Source organism: Protopterus annectens, chromosome 11.part0 (assembly GCF_019279795.1).
Source record: "Protopterus annectens isolate FY-2018-M chromosome 11.part0, PAN1.0, whole genome shotgun sequence".
NCBI lineage: Eukaryota > Metazoa > Chordata > Ceratodontiformes > Protopteridae > Protopterus > Protopterus annectens.
The window spans coordinates 385,317,734-385,336,380 of NC_056745.1; the positions used below are offsets into that span (position 1 = coordinate 385,317,734).

At 40.1% G+C, this 18,647-nt stretch overlaps 1 protein-coding gene across 1 annotated transcript in view; it reads right to left on the reverse strand.

Moving 5' to 3' along the window:
• The window catches only part of LOC122814944 (bile acid-CoA:amino acid N-acyltransferase-like), a 553,345-nt gene that overhangs the window by 35,750 nt on the left and 498,948 nt on the right, over positions 1–18,647 (reverse strand). Inside the window, exons 9-10 of the mRNA XM_044087204.1 lie at positions 6,824–6,906; positions 4,819–4,870 (exon numbers count right to left, since the gene is read on the reverse strand). Coding sequence (XP_043943139.1) covers positions 4,819–4,870; positions 6,824–6,906 — 135 coding nt within the window. The remainder of the gene's footprint in view (positions 1–4,818; positions 4,871–6,823; positions 6,907–18,647) is intronic.

An 18,647-nucleotide genomic window follows, 5' to 3' on the forward strand; every position in this document is an offset into this window, starting at 1 on the left:
AGTTTAAAGCAGATGTGCAAAGTGTTGCAAGTGAAGAAAAAGACATAGGTGAATGCATCACACACAGTACTAATGTTACAGATGATGATGATACAAGTGGCCAGGCAGATATGGCTGCTATAGAAAATAAACTTAATGGCAATATTATAGAGGCTTCCACTACTATTGGCAAAAAGGTCAAGCAAAGAAAATTGAAGAAGGATAATAAACAGTCTGCAAAAAAGAGGAAGGGCTAACAAATATATGTTTCCTTAATGTTAACAGTATTATTCATGAAAAAAGACATTTAGTCATACTGGAAAGTTTTAAGACTATTCATGCACATATTTGTGATCTTTTGGATGTTTATTTGTTGACTGTTAGCCAACAATATCAGGCAAATGTATTGTGGGATCATAAAATTATTTGAGCCTTTGGCCAAGATTTATGCAGTGGTATTGCTATACTATAAAAAATGGTTTACTGTTGATATATTCAGTTATTTGTATTCCTAGCAAACTTCTTATATGTGATTTCACAGGCAATTTTGGCCTCATCTGTTTTATTACTGTATATTCACCTACTAATTTGAAAAATTATCAACATTTTTTTCTTATGTTAAAGCCATATGTATCTGTTTCTATGAATATTGTTTTAGTAGGTGATTTAAATTGCCACATCAGAAAATTGAAATGAAGAATGATTACCAAGGACATTACAATCTTCAGAGATGTCCTTTTATGTAGTCAATTAATAATGAACCCTAATTTAGGACCTACTTATACTAGAGGGCCATTGGCCATAGAAATAGACTATTTTGCATAGTCCTTTCCATTCATTTTGCAAGATTTCCAGAAAACTAAATTTTCGATATCAGATAATGCAGGCTTGATGCTTTCTTTATCTAAGAATAAATTGTATAAAATGTGGATAAAGGAGTTAAAAGCTTACTGGATGTTTGTTAGGCACAACTTTATTGAAATTGGAAAATATAAGACTGTGGCATCAGCACTGTACACTAACTATTGCATCACTTGAACTGAATGGAGACTTATTAACAAACCTAAATACAAGAAACTGTATTGTCTTATGAAAACAGATTTGTGGACAGAAAAGAAAAAGGAATATATTAAGATGGCTAAAAATTATACACATTCCTTGCATCATAACAACACTTTCTTCATTAATTCTTTAGAAAGATACCTGAAAACTATCACACAAATATATTGTTGGGTGACCAAAAGCACAGGTATCCTCATTTTGAGTAAAATATTAAGATACTTGCCTAGTGGATGACTACAGTGCCTTATACACATATTCAGACACAGGAAGACATTCTTTCTTTTGTAGAGCAGCATATAGTCAAAATAAATGAAGAATACCCAACCTTGAAGTGGGTATGGTCCCCGCCAACTTTATGATATTATCCTAATCAAACCTGGGTCTATATTAGATCAGCAAAGGCTTAAAAAAGTGAATGCTGATTGATCAAACTTATGTAAACAAAAAGCTTACAATCTCGAACTGTCAGAACAGTGATTTTTTTCCTAGGGAAAAAAAAATCGCTGATCCAAAACACATACACACAACACAAGCACACCAAACAAACAGCAATCCACAAACATACACCTAAAATCTGACACCTATCTCTACACTAAACTATACACACACCACTAACTATCCACTTACCTTAACCCAAACCCTAACCCTAAGATCTCTCACTATCGCACACTCACCTCACCTGCTCCCTAACCCTAACTCACCTAACCCACCCTAACCCTCACATCCACACAATCGCACACATACCTAACCCGTGCCCTAACCCTAACTCACCTAACCCGCCCTAACACTCACATCCACACAATCGCACACTTACCTGAATCTGACCCGTAACTTTCCACCACAGCACTGAAAATACCGAAGCAACAGAAACGGACAACCAAATTCTTTCCCTAGGAAACAATTCGGGTTTCTGTTGCTTCAATAGTTTAAACATTCGCTTACATAAGTTCGATCAATCAGCATTCTTTTTTAAGCATTCGCTAATCTAATATAGACCCATCAAACCTATAGTCTTAGAAGAATTCAGTGTGCTATGGAAAGTTACTGTTGACTTCTCTCCTCGACTAGATGGTATACCCTTTTCTTACTATATTTCAATGTTATCATTTAAAAAAAAAATGAAAAACTTTAGAAGTCCTTAATGAATGTTTAGAGTTTGGGATTAATGACTCTACTATATGTGAAGGTATTTTGAGATATATTTATAAAAAAGGAGATAGAATATTATTAATTAATTGGAGACCATTGACACATATTTATATTGATTTCAAAATTATCTGCAAAATACTTTACAAATAATTAACCAAAATGATTGTGAAATTGTTTCATACAGGGATTTTTGGAATAAGTGGAAGGACTATTGAAAATATCTTAGTATTGTTATGAGAAATAATTTCTAGTATTCAGCACAACAATGGACTTTTACTATCCTGTGACATATCAAAAGCTTCTAACACAGTAGCGTATTCTAGTTTATGGGACTTTTAAATGAATATAATATCCGTAACTCTATTATATCTGTCTAGCAAAGCATTTAACAATTCCTGGGTCAAATCATTAGTTGACAGACATTTGAGACAAAAAAAAATATGTCAAACAAGGTTCCCCCTCAGTGGCTTGTTATTTTGTTTAATTATGAATGTTCTTACTGAGTGTTCTGGTCAGTGTTTAAGCTCTTCAGTGAATATAATAAGTACCTTTACCATCATTTATTTCTTGTGCTAATGATTTAAACATTATTGCTAATATTAAGTTTTAGAGTGCACCTTTTATTGTGCAGGATTGTTCCTTAGTATTGTGAAACGTAAAGGTTTTTTTTTCTCCTAACATCTCCTTTCTCACAGATAGCATACAAATATTAGGTATATTATATGGAAATGAGACTACCTACATACAACAGTTGGATGTGTAACTAAACATGGTCAACAGTATTGTTAATAGTTGGAAAGCACTTTTCTTGTCCTACCAGAAGTATACTTGTTACATTTTATTATTCTTAATAAACTTGGCTATGTGAGTAATGTATATCCCTTCCCTAAAGAAAGAGAAAAACAGCTACAACATTTTTAAAAGTATTTGTATGGATAGATGGACTGAATCCCACAAAAAAGGGTTATAATGTATTGCAAACCAACTGATGATGGATTAGGTATGTATAACCCTGTTGTGGTTCTCGCTTCTTTGCACATTTCTATTGGGTATTATAGAATGTCTCTTCTGAAGATACTGATACAACAGGGAGGATATTATGGATGCAATTTATTCCTGTTCTGGATTCTAACTTAATAAAAATGTAAAATTGCAGGAAACTATATTGCTAAACAATATCATTCAAAATGTCTTGCATGGAAGATCCCTTTCCACACTGTTTTACCACATAGAAAATTGTGATATGAGTTCAGAATGGATGCTTTTTATTATATTAGTCCATGGGCTGCTCACACTACCACTGTTTTGTGTACAATCATGGATTGGCAGCTTAGATTTGGTAGGATATATGAAATGCAGGACTTATAGAGTCTGATGCTAGGAAACTAGCAGTTAAAGGATTGATGAAATACAAAATTAAAGAACAGAGACTGTCATTTATGTCATTGTGAAGAAACCATGGAACATGGTTGTATTTCTTGTGAAAGGATACAATGATTATGGAATCCTGTTATAACTACTTTTTCATTGACTAAACCTCAGACTGCCTCCTTAGAAATATTAATGAATGGTAAATGTCCTAATGTCTGTGAACAACAGAAGGAAGAATATAATATAATTATTGTCTGTTTTCTGGATGCTTTGTCTTGCCAGATGTGATAAACTTTTATATATAATACAATACTACCACTACACTCTGTATTCTACAGACTGCTAAGTGGTAACCTGTGTCTGGCATACAAGGCATCCTCAAACCCAAAAATGATGGATTTACAGCACCTCTGATACTCAAATTACATCAGAAATACTTAGTCTAGAGATCCAAACCTGTTCTGTAACATGAACAGAATGGTTTGGAGGGACTGATATACCTCACAGAGGATACTGCTACTCTGGAACAGACTTCCCATCTACATAAAACAAAGTTCATTCCTGTTCGTATTCAAGTGCAACTTGGATCTATGTAAAATGTACCCCAGGACTGCCCCCTGTACTAATAATGGACAGAGGTAGCTCCTAAATGCTTTATTTCATGCAAGAGTTCCAAAAATTAGCTATGGTATGATCCCAGTTATCCTCATTAAGGGTAATATATAATTATTGACCATGGGCTGAGTAAGGCTAATCTCTAATCAAATTAGATAGGTTAATTCAAGCACAAAAGAGAAACTAATTAGGCTAAAAATGGCTCACAAGTGCAGCTAGCATACTACTTAAATATGATTTTATGAACTTATATAACAAACTTTGGACTGCTCTTTAATATTTAAACTGAAAACAATTGTTATTAAAAAAGGTGGGAGAATGCAGCTTAAAGTAGTTTATCTGTTATCTGAAGTTTTTTTTTACTTTTTTGATGTTTGTGTACTAGATCTTTTTCCTCTATAAACAAAAATAAAGTACCCCTATGATTTTTGCTAGGTGCCATGGGAACTTTTACATCCACCTTGAGCTACCACCAATTCAAGCAGATGGAACCTAGGTTTAACATCTCTTCTGAAGAACAGGGATATAACCAGTTTTTTTTAAATATGTATTTTAAAAAATTGCATCAGGGCTTATACTACGTTTTTTCTAATTGGACAAATTATATTCCCTGGTATCTTATCTGGTCCCCCATGATCTAACCTTACTGAGGGCGAGGGTGACCATTTCTGATACAATTTCTGGTAGAATGTTTCTACAGAGAAGAAGAATGAATGAAGTTTACCCCTCTGTTGCATGGACGTTTCTCGAGATCTATATGTTAGTTTGTTAGTTGTATCTGATGGATCCATTACAATTATATAATTTTCCTCTGTCATGCTCCATTCTGTTTCTTCCTATCATTTTTTCAGATTCAGTTGTAAAAAGACATTACTATTGTCATCTCTCTTGATGTAAATTTCTTACCTCAAAGGACGCTTTGCTTCTTTTAACTGTTTACTACATTATTTTTGGGTGGAATTGGCCATACCCTAACTGTATAAGGCTGGATAAAGTCTGAAGGCCTTTCAATCTTTCTTTCAATTTAATAGTTCATTATTTTACAATGCCATCATTCACCTTTATATTGAGGTTTCTGTACATCTCTTGCCACAGCGATAATGGCAGTTCTAACTCTACAGCTGGCTATTTTTCTTCATTTCTATTCTTTTTATTGTTTTATTGCTCCTGATTCATGAGCATTTAATAAAAGTTTACTAAAATGAGCCTGTTGGCAGAATTATTTTTTGAAATGTTAATATGAACTTGTTAAAATAGGATGATTAATAATGGTTTATGGTAAATGAAAATAGATTAGCTGCAGTATAAAGTAATGCCATAGTCAAGCAGTAGCTGTATAACATGAGGTGTTTCCAAAAGCAGCTCTTCAAATCTTGATCAGATAAGAAAACATATAAGAAATGGCTTAAATGAATTTTCAAAATCGCAACGGTGAGCAGAACTCCTTTTGTTCCTTTGTAAGTTGAGACAACTGCACTTTCCATTAACCTTAAACCAAAGTTTTAGAAACTTTAAATAAAGGTTATTTGACTTTTTTCCTTAACCAAATAGAGTTTGAGCAGCTAATTAATGAATAATCATTAAACTGTCATAAAAGTCACTGTTACTAATAAAGGGTTTAGAATGGAGAATGTTTGGAATTTTAATGAGTAGTGGGCAGTAGCCCCTGTTATTAATAATGGACATATTAATAATTTTATTAAGAGACTTCAGAAAACAGTTTAGATTTGTTTGTAGCATTATGAAATTATTGAAACCGAAGGTTTAAAATTGTTGTGCTGATGCATATGCCATGAATAATAGATTTCTTTGAAAGGCCATTGTTTCACAGTAGATTTGCCTTATTTGAATCACCACTCAAGCCCAGGCTTCTTGTTAAAGTAGCTTATCAAGATACTCCTAATAGAAGCCAGTTGAATGGAGAAATATGATGCCACTTCAGAAATGGAGTGCATGTCAAGTGATTAAGGCAGACATGACACTTGTTGACTTTGTCTTGTGTCTTCAATGTTTAGCATTTTAATGGTTATATACATGATTGTTTTATTTAAATTCATTTATTTATGTCTATTTATACTTTGTTGACTGGTTTAGTTCTATTATTTTTTACAACAAGTTTGTTCTGTAGATGTGCAAGTTTTGGTAGCAGTCCCACATTCATGTACAGTGTCACAATGATGCAGACTTGATACTCCATCATTCCACAGTCTTGTCAATAACTTTAAAGGAAAATCAGTGGGAGAAGTTAGGCAAGTAAAAAAAAAGCTTTAAAGAAAGCTATATGTGCTCATGAACTGAAATATTTGAATATTTGACTACACAAGGGTACCACAGTCCTGTATTATCTGTCCACAGCTTCTGTGTTACTTTTTCCATATATATTTTGCCTTGCCCACATGTCATGTGTCCAGTTTCACCATGAATATACTTCTCTTCTCTCCATTTGTCTTTCCCTGCAGTATTATTATTGGCTATAAGGTAAATATGTACCTTTTGTCAACTGGACATCAGTCAGACTGTTGATTTTAATACTTTTATTCCTATGAACTTACATGAACCGAAGAGGTCACATTGACACTAAATACACATCATTAATAATTAAACATGACACTATAAGCAAATTATTTGCAGCAGTATCAAAACTTACTCAGTCAGAAATGCATAAAGGTGTCCTGTCCTGGTGCTCATTACCCAGAAGTGGGCTCCACTCACTCCAACAACACACCTTGGCTACAAAACAACAAGAAAAATAAAAGGTTGTCATAAAATAGTTTAGATTGTATTACAAAATATTAAGATACCTATTAACTATAGTCTGTAACAATGTATGTTTATATATTTGATTTTCTAAAGTCTTTATTGTGTCTCTAATGCTGATATAACACATTAATATATAAACATTAGATTGCCTTGCCTAATACGTAGCAGTACTAACATACAACATCATGTAAATTACAATACAACAGAAGTTAAGGAAGTATACGTTTTGAATTATGTGTTTGGTTTTAATTATGCAAATTTTTTAAGCATCATTACATCTCTTACATATGATATTACTACATGCCATCTTTTTTTTTAGTTCAGTACTAATTTTGTTCTAACTTCTGATTAAAACCAACAGTATTCAGTTAGCTAAGCATTGATTCAGTGAAGCCTGTTTGGTGAAGACTGACAGGATGAACAGATCATTTGCTGAAGATTTTATAGTTTATCTTGAGATCTGTCACATCAGCATTAGACATATTAGTTAAGACTGTATTGGGGCATAGCCCCTTGTACAGAGGTTATGGGGGTATTTGCCCCATATAGAAAACTTTCAGTGCATTGCCTTTTGTTCTAATAGTCTTAACCAAAGTGACTTTGTTGAAAATAGTATTTGAATAAAACTATCTGATTAAACACGATTTACCTGATTTTATTCTACTACATTGAACTACTACAGATTTAAAAGTATAATGTCCTCCACTCTCCTTCCTTAGATATTTACTGGAGACTTTATGGACAGCCTGCACTGTACTATTATCTTACTGTATGTTATCTGCTATTTTGTTATTTTAAGGTGATGTTCTGAAATTTATTTTTTTGAAAAATGACATTGTGCTTAAAAAAGTATGGACATGTTTATCCAAATAGTAAGCAGAACTGAATAATTGACAAAGGAAGAGTGGAGAGCAAAATTAACACATATATCTAAAATGTAATGCTGACTAATATAAACAATAAATAAATAAATATATCAAGAAAAGATGGAAAAATATTGTAAGAGCTCTTGTATCTGAAACTTCTATCATTTACTAGTAGAGTATCAAAAGTGTCTGCATAAAGTAAGATCTAGATAATTTTAGATGTAAGACTGAAGTGGATAGAAACAATTTATGGGTTCAGACAACTCCTGGTTAGAAACTGCTCTCAATACCAGTATCTTTAAAGAGTTGTAAGCCACAAGTTCAGTTTCCATTTAAGATGGCTCCTTCCTGGTCACCTCTGGTAGCACAGAGATTGAACCCTGAGAACAATCCAGATAACCTGACTATGATTAGCAGCTCAGGCACCTGATGGACTGCCAGGGGGAGAGAGTGGTATGGATGAGCTGTGTCTGCTTACCTTTCTCAAGGGGGAGGGAAGACAAGATCACATGTGTTTAGGGCCACATACGGAAGGCACAGTTTTCCTGTTGAGGTGCCTTCCCATAAGTGTGAGGAAATTGTCAGCTGGCTTAAATCCTTTGCAAATGTGAGGGACAGCAGAGTTCTGATGTCAGTGGCACATCCTACTTCTGGCTGACTAAATAATCATTCATGGGAAGGGAGTGATAATCGAACTAAAGCTGGCCTGCTCTCTACTAACTGACTCTCAACAGAAATGTAATGAATCGGCTAATTAGGTTTCCATACGCAGGAATGAAAGGGTCATACGATTCTCACATAGTCTGAGAGATACCTGGCTGTCACTCCAATGGAACAAATGGCCAACAGGGTGAAGGAAGAGAAGCCACTGAGTGGAGTCAGTGAAGAGGAAAAAATGCTTACTATTTTTTTTTATTTATCAAGCAAATAAACTTTAACAAATGGTGACCTTTACTGCATGGTACATAATCTAATAAAAATAGATTTTGGGCAATATTTTAATAGCTAAAGAAGACAGACATATTATGAAAGAACATAAAATGTCATTGGGCCGGATTCACGAAGGCTTGCAGAGAGTCAGAGTAGAGTAAGACTCCATGCAGCCATCATGTCCGATGAGCGATCCAGGAACAGCCTGTAGGGGTGTGTAAGAGAGCTCCTAAAACGGCTCTTACATGGACAGGGCTGGGATATGCAAATTACCTCAATTGCAGGTGAAAAGCATGCAAATGAGGTAGATTTGCGATTCAGGAAACCCGAACCTGTCTGAGTAAAAGCAGTGTTATTTGCAGAAATGTACTCAGTTGACAACTGAGTACCATTCTGCAAATAGCAATACGGAGCAGTGATAGCTCCAAATAAAGGTTGCATCCAGTGCAGGAAGCATGCCAATGGCCAAATATACGGCCATGTGAAATGTTTCCTGATGCAATATGAAAATAATAATATTTTATTTTTTTTCGCCAATTTCTGATGTGTAAGCGTAGCACAGCACCACGCAAACGGGGTGTGCTCTAAAACCCAGAATACTAAAAATTAAAACCCACAAATGTGGATTTTATTGAAATTGTTAATGCACAATGCAAGGGAATGGCAGGCTGAAGACAACATGGCCACAGAGTAGAGGTTGCTAAGGGGGGAAGCTCAGTATAAGACATGTAACCAAGCATTAGTAGGCAATCCTATGTAAATGAGTGTTAGGATAGTGAATCGCAAGTTTACATAGCAAATGAGCACAGTCAGTGGAGTGTAGGAGTAGGATATGGGGAGTAACAGAGTACAAGATAGGTGACATCACGAGGGGGTATGTATGAAAGAAGTGAAGCTTATTGGAGCAGAGTGGCATGTGTCAGCTGTCATTCACACATCATGGAAAGAGGTGTGTCAACAGGTAGGCTAGGGAAAGGCAAGAAATGGAAGGTGTATGCCGTGGATAACACCAACGTTTCTTGTTGAGCGGGTATGCGCATGTGTGCACGCCTGTAAACCCGAGTAAAACAGAGGGCGTGCGTGTAAGAGTGAGTGCGCGTGTGTAAGCTGGAGTAAGCATGTATAAGGCTGTTTAAAGAGTTGTAAGCGTGTTTGCACTGGTGTGCATGCGTTTTAACCCGAATAAGCAAGTTTTAGTCCATGTAAGCATGTGTGTGCGCGTGTTAGCTGCTGTGCGCATGTTTGCACTTGTGTGCACGGCGCCCCCCCCCCCGAGGAAAGAGAAAGGAAAAAGGAAGCACAACAAATAGTAGGAAGCTACCAGGGAGTACTAGCAGAGCTAGCAGGTGAAAACAATCAGAATCAGGCAATTACACAGGCAGTACACTAGCCCAGCCCAGCCTAGCACTTAAAACTCTGCAAACAGCAGTCCATTATGTTTCTCACAACAGACACTGCAGTAAGCTAATAGAAGTGAAAACTGAAAAAGCTTTACTGAGACAAAGAAATGTTAGGGGCTGCCATTGCTGTTATAAGGCGACATATGCAACATGCTGAGGGTGGTGATAATGGAAATGCTGCTGGACAACACACAGTGAGGAGATGGAGAAGAGTGTACAGGCCCAGGGTAACCTACCAGGGACTACATGAGCTGGAGATAGTGCTATAGAGTGGACAGAGATGTCCTGCAGCAAATTGTTGAGCTGTGCAGGCCATGCCTCACACACAGAACCAACAGAGGGGAACCCATGCCAGTGGAAACCTAGGTATGTGTTGGCCTAAGAATATTAGCAACAGGTACCTTCCAGAGACCAACTGGTGATATGATGGGGATATCACAGGTATCAGCATCCAGGGTACTACACCAGTTCCTGGATGCCATGTCAGCATATGTCAGTGATCATGTATATTTCCCCAATTCCTGTGAGGTATTGGCCAGCAATATGCGTCTCTTCCAGCAAATAGTGGAATACCCTGATGTAGTGGGTGCAATAGATGCATCAAAGCACCAGCCGGCAAGTGGGGTAGGGTTTACTTCAACCGCAAGGGCTTCCCCTCCATCAACTGCCAGGTCATGTGTGATGCCCAGGACATAATACTGAATGTGTGTGCAGGATGCCCTCGAAGCTACCATGATTCCCATATCTGGCATCTGACGCAGCTGTACCAGACATTTGCCAACAGGGACATCCCACATGGTCACCTAGTGGGGGATGCTGGCTCTGCACTGGAGCCGTGGCTGATGACACCCATCAGAAATGCACACACACCTGAACAGGAACGCCATAATGAGGCACACGCACAAACATGTAATGTAATAGAGCATGTGTTTGGGCTGCTCAAGTCACGGTTCCGGTGCCGGGACACATCTGGTGGAGCCTTGCAGTACTCACCAACTACATGTACCCAAATTGTCATGGTATGTGCTATGCTACATAATATGATCCTGCGAAAACAGCTGCAGCAGGACCAGCATAGGCCTGGGCCAAACAGCCCCCCACCATTGCCAAGGCCATCACAGGCAGAGCGTGGCTCAGAGGAGGAACAACCTGAGCCTGCCCCAGTAGGCAGAAGGAGGTGTGCCCAGTATGCTTTGGCCTTGGCAAAGAGACAACGCATAGCATATACACTGGCTCAGTAGGAACTCTGGAAATGATACCTCTCTCCGACTTGCACATATAGTAAAAGTGATGCCTAAGTTGACACTACCTGCTTTCAAACATGTACAGGGAGTGTAGTATGTGCATCCGACATAGGCAGCCTTGCAGCACCACCTAAGGCATGATTGCCATGTGTTAAGCAATATAAAGCAGTGCTAAACAGCATTTACCACCATGTAGTATATGCAAACAAAATCGCACACACCAACTAGCACAACTGTGGGCAATGTTCAGTAATATTGGGCAACGTCCAGCAATGTTTGTGAATATTGAGCAATGTCGGACAAGCCTGGTCTAAGTAGGGCAAAACTGAACAAAAGCCAACATGCTCATATTTGCTTAACTGGCCCTTATGCAGTCTTGTCTGCTCAGTATGAAAATATAAAGCAGTGATGAGCCTCGAACCCAGGATACTGTGCACTACAGCCAAAGTACAGAACCATTAAACCATGACAGTATTGCAGTGGTCAACCTGTATGAAGGAATGTTGATGTGTCTATGCAAAGTATTTCATGGAAACCCTGCAGGCACAGCATAATCCCTGTTGAGTTATGACACAAAGGTGAGTCCTGCAGTGAGAACAGAACCTGACTTCCAACACACACAGTATAAATGTTAATATTGGTCATGTTCGCACACATCAACAAATGTAGTGGACCTCAGATAGCAACATACTGAAAGGTCACACTGGGCATGCTCACACACGAATAAATGAGACAAATGTCAGGCAACAAAACACGGAATGGCAGAACTGGACATGCTCACACACTTAGGCCATGTCTGAGTGCAGCAGTGGGCCACGCATATCTGGCAGTTGAATGTGTTAACCCAGGAACCTGTCACTATACAGCAATCTGCTCTGTGCACACAGTTATATGACAACAGACACATCTATAATATAGTGGAACCCTGTCATAATCAAATATGTTCTGCAGATACCGAAGTTGTTCATAGAAACTGGTAAAGCAAAGATGATAAAGACCTGCAAACAGTATCAGCAATAAACATTGTGCATCTTGAACATTAGCATAGGTTCAGAGGTTGATACTAGGCTATCTGCCCTAGGGCATGTACAAGCCTAGCCAGAGTGTGTTTGGCATTCGCAACCCTCTCAGATTACTACACTGTGTGTGTGAATAGTAGGTCACACAAGATACCCCATGTACGTTTAGGCTAGTGTGCCTCTGTCTAGCAGGGACACAGAAGATATCCCAGGGGTAAACATACAATCACCCATACAGTCATCAAGATGTCTCCTGTAGGTCGTTAGTGGCTGGTTCTGCCTATGTGAAACTGGGATTACATTCTGGAATGAGTGGAGCCTCTGGGATAAGAATCTGTCCCTCCACAATGTCCTATTAACATCTGTGCTGAGGTATATGTCCCTGGAGTGTGTAGCTCCAAGGGAGTCAGATATCCTGAGGTGGAGCATGTCCAGCAATTCTGGGTTGGGTATATATGTAAACAACAGGCACACATCATATCTGAGTAGGTGGTAAGCAACTAAGTAGAGCTGGAGTTACTGTGTCTGAACTGTGCAGGGCATCTGTGTGAGTCCCTAGATCTGCTTGGTGAGGAACTTCCGTGGCCAGTACAGTTGCTGCAGGTGTCGGGTAAGGTACACCCCAAATGTGGCATTGTAACCAAGCATGGATGTGATGAGTAGAGGGGCACAATGACCTCACTCGATCTAGATGTGAAACCATATGGGATAAGGTGGCCCACATAGAAGGTGTGTCCAACCACTTTGGCAACGTGAATGTCAAATCACGACAGTACGAACAAGTCATGTCCCCAAACCCCTAACAACTCCTACCATATGTAATGGAGTACTACCTATGTGGTAATGTGTGGGCATGTTGTTATTCCCAAAGGGGATGACTATGCAACTAATGGCATTTAGCTGTAGGCCATGGCTCAGGCACCAGTCATCCATCTCTGTGAGACCCTGTTTGAGTATGCATGTGGCAGCTGGAGAGTTGATCATGGCACCCAGTTTGCAGTCAAGTGCAAACATGTTCAGCCATATTCCCCCTGTGGTAGCCTGTACATCAGACAAATATATACTGAACAAGAGAGGTCCCAGGACTGAGCTGTGTGGGATGCCATGTGTAACTGGTGTATAGTCAGACATGGCATCTGCAATTCTGACCATGTGGGTGCTATCCCTGATCCAGGTATCAATCCATCGTGTGAGATATGTGTCCATATCGTCACTGGTGAGCCTATGCATAATGGCCCAGTGGGTTATTGTGCTGAAGGGTTTTGCAAGGTTCAGATAGGCTGTGTGGACAGCCGTCCCTATGTCAATGGATCTGTTAGCCATTTAAAGAATACCAAACAGGTTCAAGAGGCAAGATCTGCCCACAACAACGCTGAAATGTGTAAGACACAGTGTCTGTAGGTTCCTGATGTCTATGTGTATGAGTCCCATGACAATACGCTCCATAGCTTTGCAGAACAGGCTACTTAGGCTTATATGGCAATATTGTCTGTGGTCCATTGTGGCACCAACTCTGTGGAGCGGGACCACTGTTGCTGTATGCCATTCCTTGGGTACATATCCTGTGGTAACTCTGATATTGAACAGTGATGTAATGTGAGGGTTGCATCTGTCATGATGCTCATGTAAGATGCAGGCTGGGACACCGTCTGGTCACATTGATACTGTGATGTACGCTTTGGGGAGGGCAGCACTCACCTGTTACTGTGTGATGTCAGGGAGGTTATACTCTGTTGGGATGGATAGTTGCTCCTTTGGGGGGATGGGTGGGAGACATCTGCACTGAACCTGTTTGCCAGGATGTTGGCAATGCCAGTGGGTTCAGGGTAAGTTTAGTCAGTATGCAGTAACTCACAGCATATCAGTGAGTGTCCAACCAGGTTCCTGACATAACTGAAGAAGACCATGTGATAGTCCTACGTGTCTGTTGCAATTGTCTTGTAGAAGCGGCCCTTAGAAAAGTTCATGAGTGATTGTAGCTGTCTGCTAGTACAGATCACAGATGCCTTCCCAGTCTGGGATTGTGCTCTATCATGTAGTAGCTTCCTCCTGACGTTGTACAGATTATTAATGGCTGGGGTCTATCAGACAGGTCCCCTGCCATTGGAGTAGTGAGTCCTGTTGTTATTTTTGATAGCACAATCCATGCAGCCCACTAGGTGTCCATAGAATGTATATGTAAAGAATGCAGCAGTGTGAGCCGTATTTGCCACTGTCTCAGGGTCTCTGAAGGATACCACCTTGCTTCGGTGAAGTGAGACGTTGGCTCATGAGAAGTTCACCAAGATTAGCCAGGATGGGTGTGTGGAGGGTATATGTATATCCAGTGAGATACATGCATGGTCTGACCTTACCAATGAGGGGTATATCGCTGGTGTGGAACATAGAGTCCCCATGTTGGTGATGATCAGGTCCAATATGTATTCCCCCTTGTGGCTGTGCTGACTGGTTGTGCCATAGCATATGAGTCTACAAATTGTAGTGACGGCTGGGTAAGGGTGTCGGGGATTGAGTAGTATCCCCAGTCAATATTTGTGTATATGAAGTCAAACAATATAATGGTGTTTGTGGAGACCTTCATATTCTCCATAGTTCCCACAAAAGCCAAGTGTGGTTCCTGAGTTTGGGAGTGTGTTCTGTAGCAGGCAACAAACTGAAAGGCAGTATTGCACAATGGTAGTTGTATATGTATGGTCTGTGATTCTTTGTGCAGTGCTACTAACCCGGAGGTGTGTGTATCTTTGATGTATATGGATACTCCCCCTAGTTGTGTTGTCTGTTCCAAGTCTTGTTGTCAGACAGCATGGTATGAAACATAACCTGGTAGTGCTGGTGTGCATAAGCAAGCCTGAACCAGGTGTCTGTCAGTGCACAGATATCGCTATCCTCCATACTGAGGAGAGTCCTGAGTGGCCGCAATATGAGGTTAACACAACTGTTGTTGAGCAGCATTACCCTTAGTTTCATTTAACCTGTAATGTCTATGGAGGTGGATTTGTCTTCTGAGCCCTGCTTAAAAAAGGCACTATGGTGGTAGCAAGAGCCTTAGCCAGCATTCCAAAGTCCAAGGGTGACAGGTGCAAGCTGTCCATAGTGAAGCTATGTGATATGTTGAGCATGTCACCATAGGCTGACAGACACTGTATCCCCTATGAATTAAACAAATTTGTTAGGCAACTGTTAAATGTGATATGTGTGTCCGTATACTGTGACATCATAATTGGTGGGTGTAAGATGCTAGACAAGGTCAGGGTCATACTGGCCTGGGCTACATGATCAGAGTGTTCCTCCATGTATCATGTCATGTGGTCCAGGGAGTAACGTCTGAGGTTATACACACCAGCATGGACAATGACGGTGCCAGTCCTGTACTTGCTTTGGAGTGACCTGAATGCCTGTGTTATGCGGCAGATCCTGGCACCCAAATGACAGCCCAAAGTGACTATTCCCTTGTTAGGGCTGGTGAGTGGTACGTCAGTGTGTCTGACAATAAGTGTCGCTTATTACAAGTGTATTAGGTGTGTTGTTTAGCCCGAAGGCCAGTGACTGTGTGGCACACTGATATTGTGAACTATGTGATATGTGGGTATTGTAGTGGGGTAGCAGGTGTGTGTGTGTCTGCTTTGGAGGTCTCTGCTGCTTAGGTAGAGTACATTTACAGCATCCGAGTATATCTGTGTGTGATAATGTGGTTTGAGTGCTGTTGCTAGAGGATATGTGAGACTGATATGTGGTGTGTGTGGTTACCTTCACCACCTGATATACTGTGCCAGTCATGGGTCAAGAGAGTTCAGCACCTTGTATGTCTATATAGGTGCATTTCACACATATATCTGAGTTTGTCGGGAGGAGGAGAGGGTTGTCTGTGTACATGAGGCAGATGTGACATTGTGTCAATATCACAATATCCACCAGCTGGACTGAAGAGTACACATGAAACTGACCCCTGGACATGCCAGGATATTATCATGACATACTCTGTAGCCTGATCACAAAGGATCAGTAGGGTGTTAAGCATGTAAAAGAGTATAACAAGGATTAGTGCTCATGTTCGTTGGTGATTTGTAAAGGGTAGCTGAGAAGGAGTCCAGACTGAATCATGACACCTCCTTCAGCCATGTCATAAATAGCAATGTACACCCATATATGTCCTGAGTCAGGGACAACCTTACCTGAGTGACAATGCCAACATCATGACAGACAGGCCCATATGTATATACCCATCTCCCATTGACAATAGTCCACATCATCATACCAGGAGATATCACATGTAGAATAGATGAGCAGCTACCCCCACTGCCAAAAGCATGGCAGCAAGTGGAATACATTGATTCCCAATATGTGTTATGCACAAACTACAGAACAAACAGATCATGCACCTGAACAGTCAGCTGAGCCTCACCCCCTACACAGGATGTGGAACCGTTGAATGTGTCACAGCTACATATGGCACTCCCCACAAGTGTTGGTGCACAACACACCATGGGAAGTCAAGTCCAGTATGCCTATGAAGTCTGATCTGCAAGGTCATGGAGTCCATCATGGTTGCAGTCATAAATAGAGCTATTGGAAGCTGACATACACACAACCCTACCAACCGTGGTATGTTCATGTGCGGATCATGGTTCCCAAACATGCTAGACTGTTTGCAAGGCAGCCACCCAGAACATACATCAATGAATACATCTACACATGTGTCACATATACTTTGAATGGCCCTTTATCAACATCCCAGACACATGTAGTATCCACAAAACCAAGAAGCTGTGCATAAATATGTTCACATATGACGGAATGTCAATGTGTCCACAGATAGATCACACAAGGTAAGGATTCTGAGGTCTTGTTCAAGTTGTTGACACCTGCTGACCCACATTGACCATTCCTGGAATGGCATAAAACAAAGTGTACACACATCACCATGTCCAGTCTGATGATGTCACCATCCTAGAAATACAGCAGGAGAAGGGCAACCAGCCAGTAAAGTAAATAGCATGCCGTGTTAATGTGTCTCTCTCTAGTATCATAACATAGGTAGGGGGTTGAATCCTGCAAACAGTGTGTGTGGGGGTGTGTATGTGTGCAATTGTCTTTGAAAGAAGTTCCTTTTTTGGAGACTGTGAAAACACACTTAAAGAGGTACATTCCTCTTTGGAAAGACTGATAATGTCACCATCCTACAAATACAGACAGAGAAAAGAAACCAGCCAGTAAAGCAAATAGTGTGCTGTGTTAATGCGTCTTTTTCTAGTATCATAACATAGTTAGGTAGGGGTTTGAATCCTGCAAACAGTGAGTGTGTGTGCAGGGGGGGTGGGTGTGTATGTGTGCAGTTTCCTTTGAGAGGTGTTCCCTTTTTTGGAGACTAGGAAATCTCACTAAAAGAGGTACATTCCTCTTTGGAAAGTCTGATGATGTCACCATCCTACAAATACAGCAGGAGAAGGGAAACCAGCCAGTAAAGTGAATAGTGCACCATGTTAATGCGTCTCTCTTTCTAGTATCATAACATAGTTAGGTAGGGGTTTAAATCCTGCAAACAGTGAGTGTGTATGTGTGGGGGGGTGTATGTGTGCAGTTTCCTGTGAGAGGTGTCCCCTTTTGGGGGGGTGGGGGTGGGTGTGTATGTGTGCATTTTCCTTTGAGAGGTGTTCCCTTTTTTGGAGACTGGGAAATCTCACTAAAAGAGGTACATTCCTCTTTGGAAAGTCTGATGATGTCACCATCCTACAAATACAGCAGGAGAAGGGAAATCAGCCAGTAAAGCGAATAGTGCGCCATGTTAATGTGTCTCTCTTTCTAGTATCATAACATAGTTAGGTAGGGGTTTAAATCCTGCAAACAGTGAGTGTGTGTGTGTGTGTGGGGGGTGTATGTGTGCAGTTTCCTGTGAGAGGTGTCCCCTTTTGGGGGGGTGTATGTGTGCAGTTTCCTGTGAGAGGTGTCCCCTTTTTGGAGACTGGGAAAACTCACTAAAAGAGGTACATTCCTCTTTGGAAAGACTGATGATGTCACCATCCTACAAATACAGCCGGAGAAGGGAAACCAGCCAGTAAAGCGAATAGTGCGCCATGTTAATGCGTCTCTCTTTCTAGTATCATAACATAGTTAGGTAGGGGTTTAAATCCTGCAAACAGTGAGTGTGTGTGTGTGTGTGGGGGGGTGTATGTGTGCAGTTTCCTGTGAGAGGTGTCCCCTTTTTTTTGGGGGGGGTGTATGTGTGCAGTTTCCTTTGAGAGGTGTTCCCTTTTT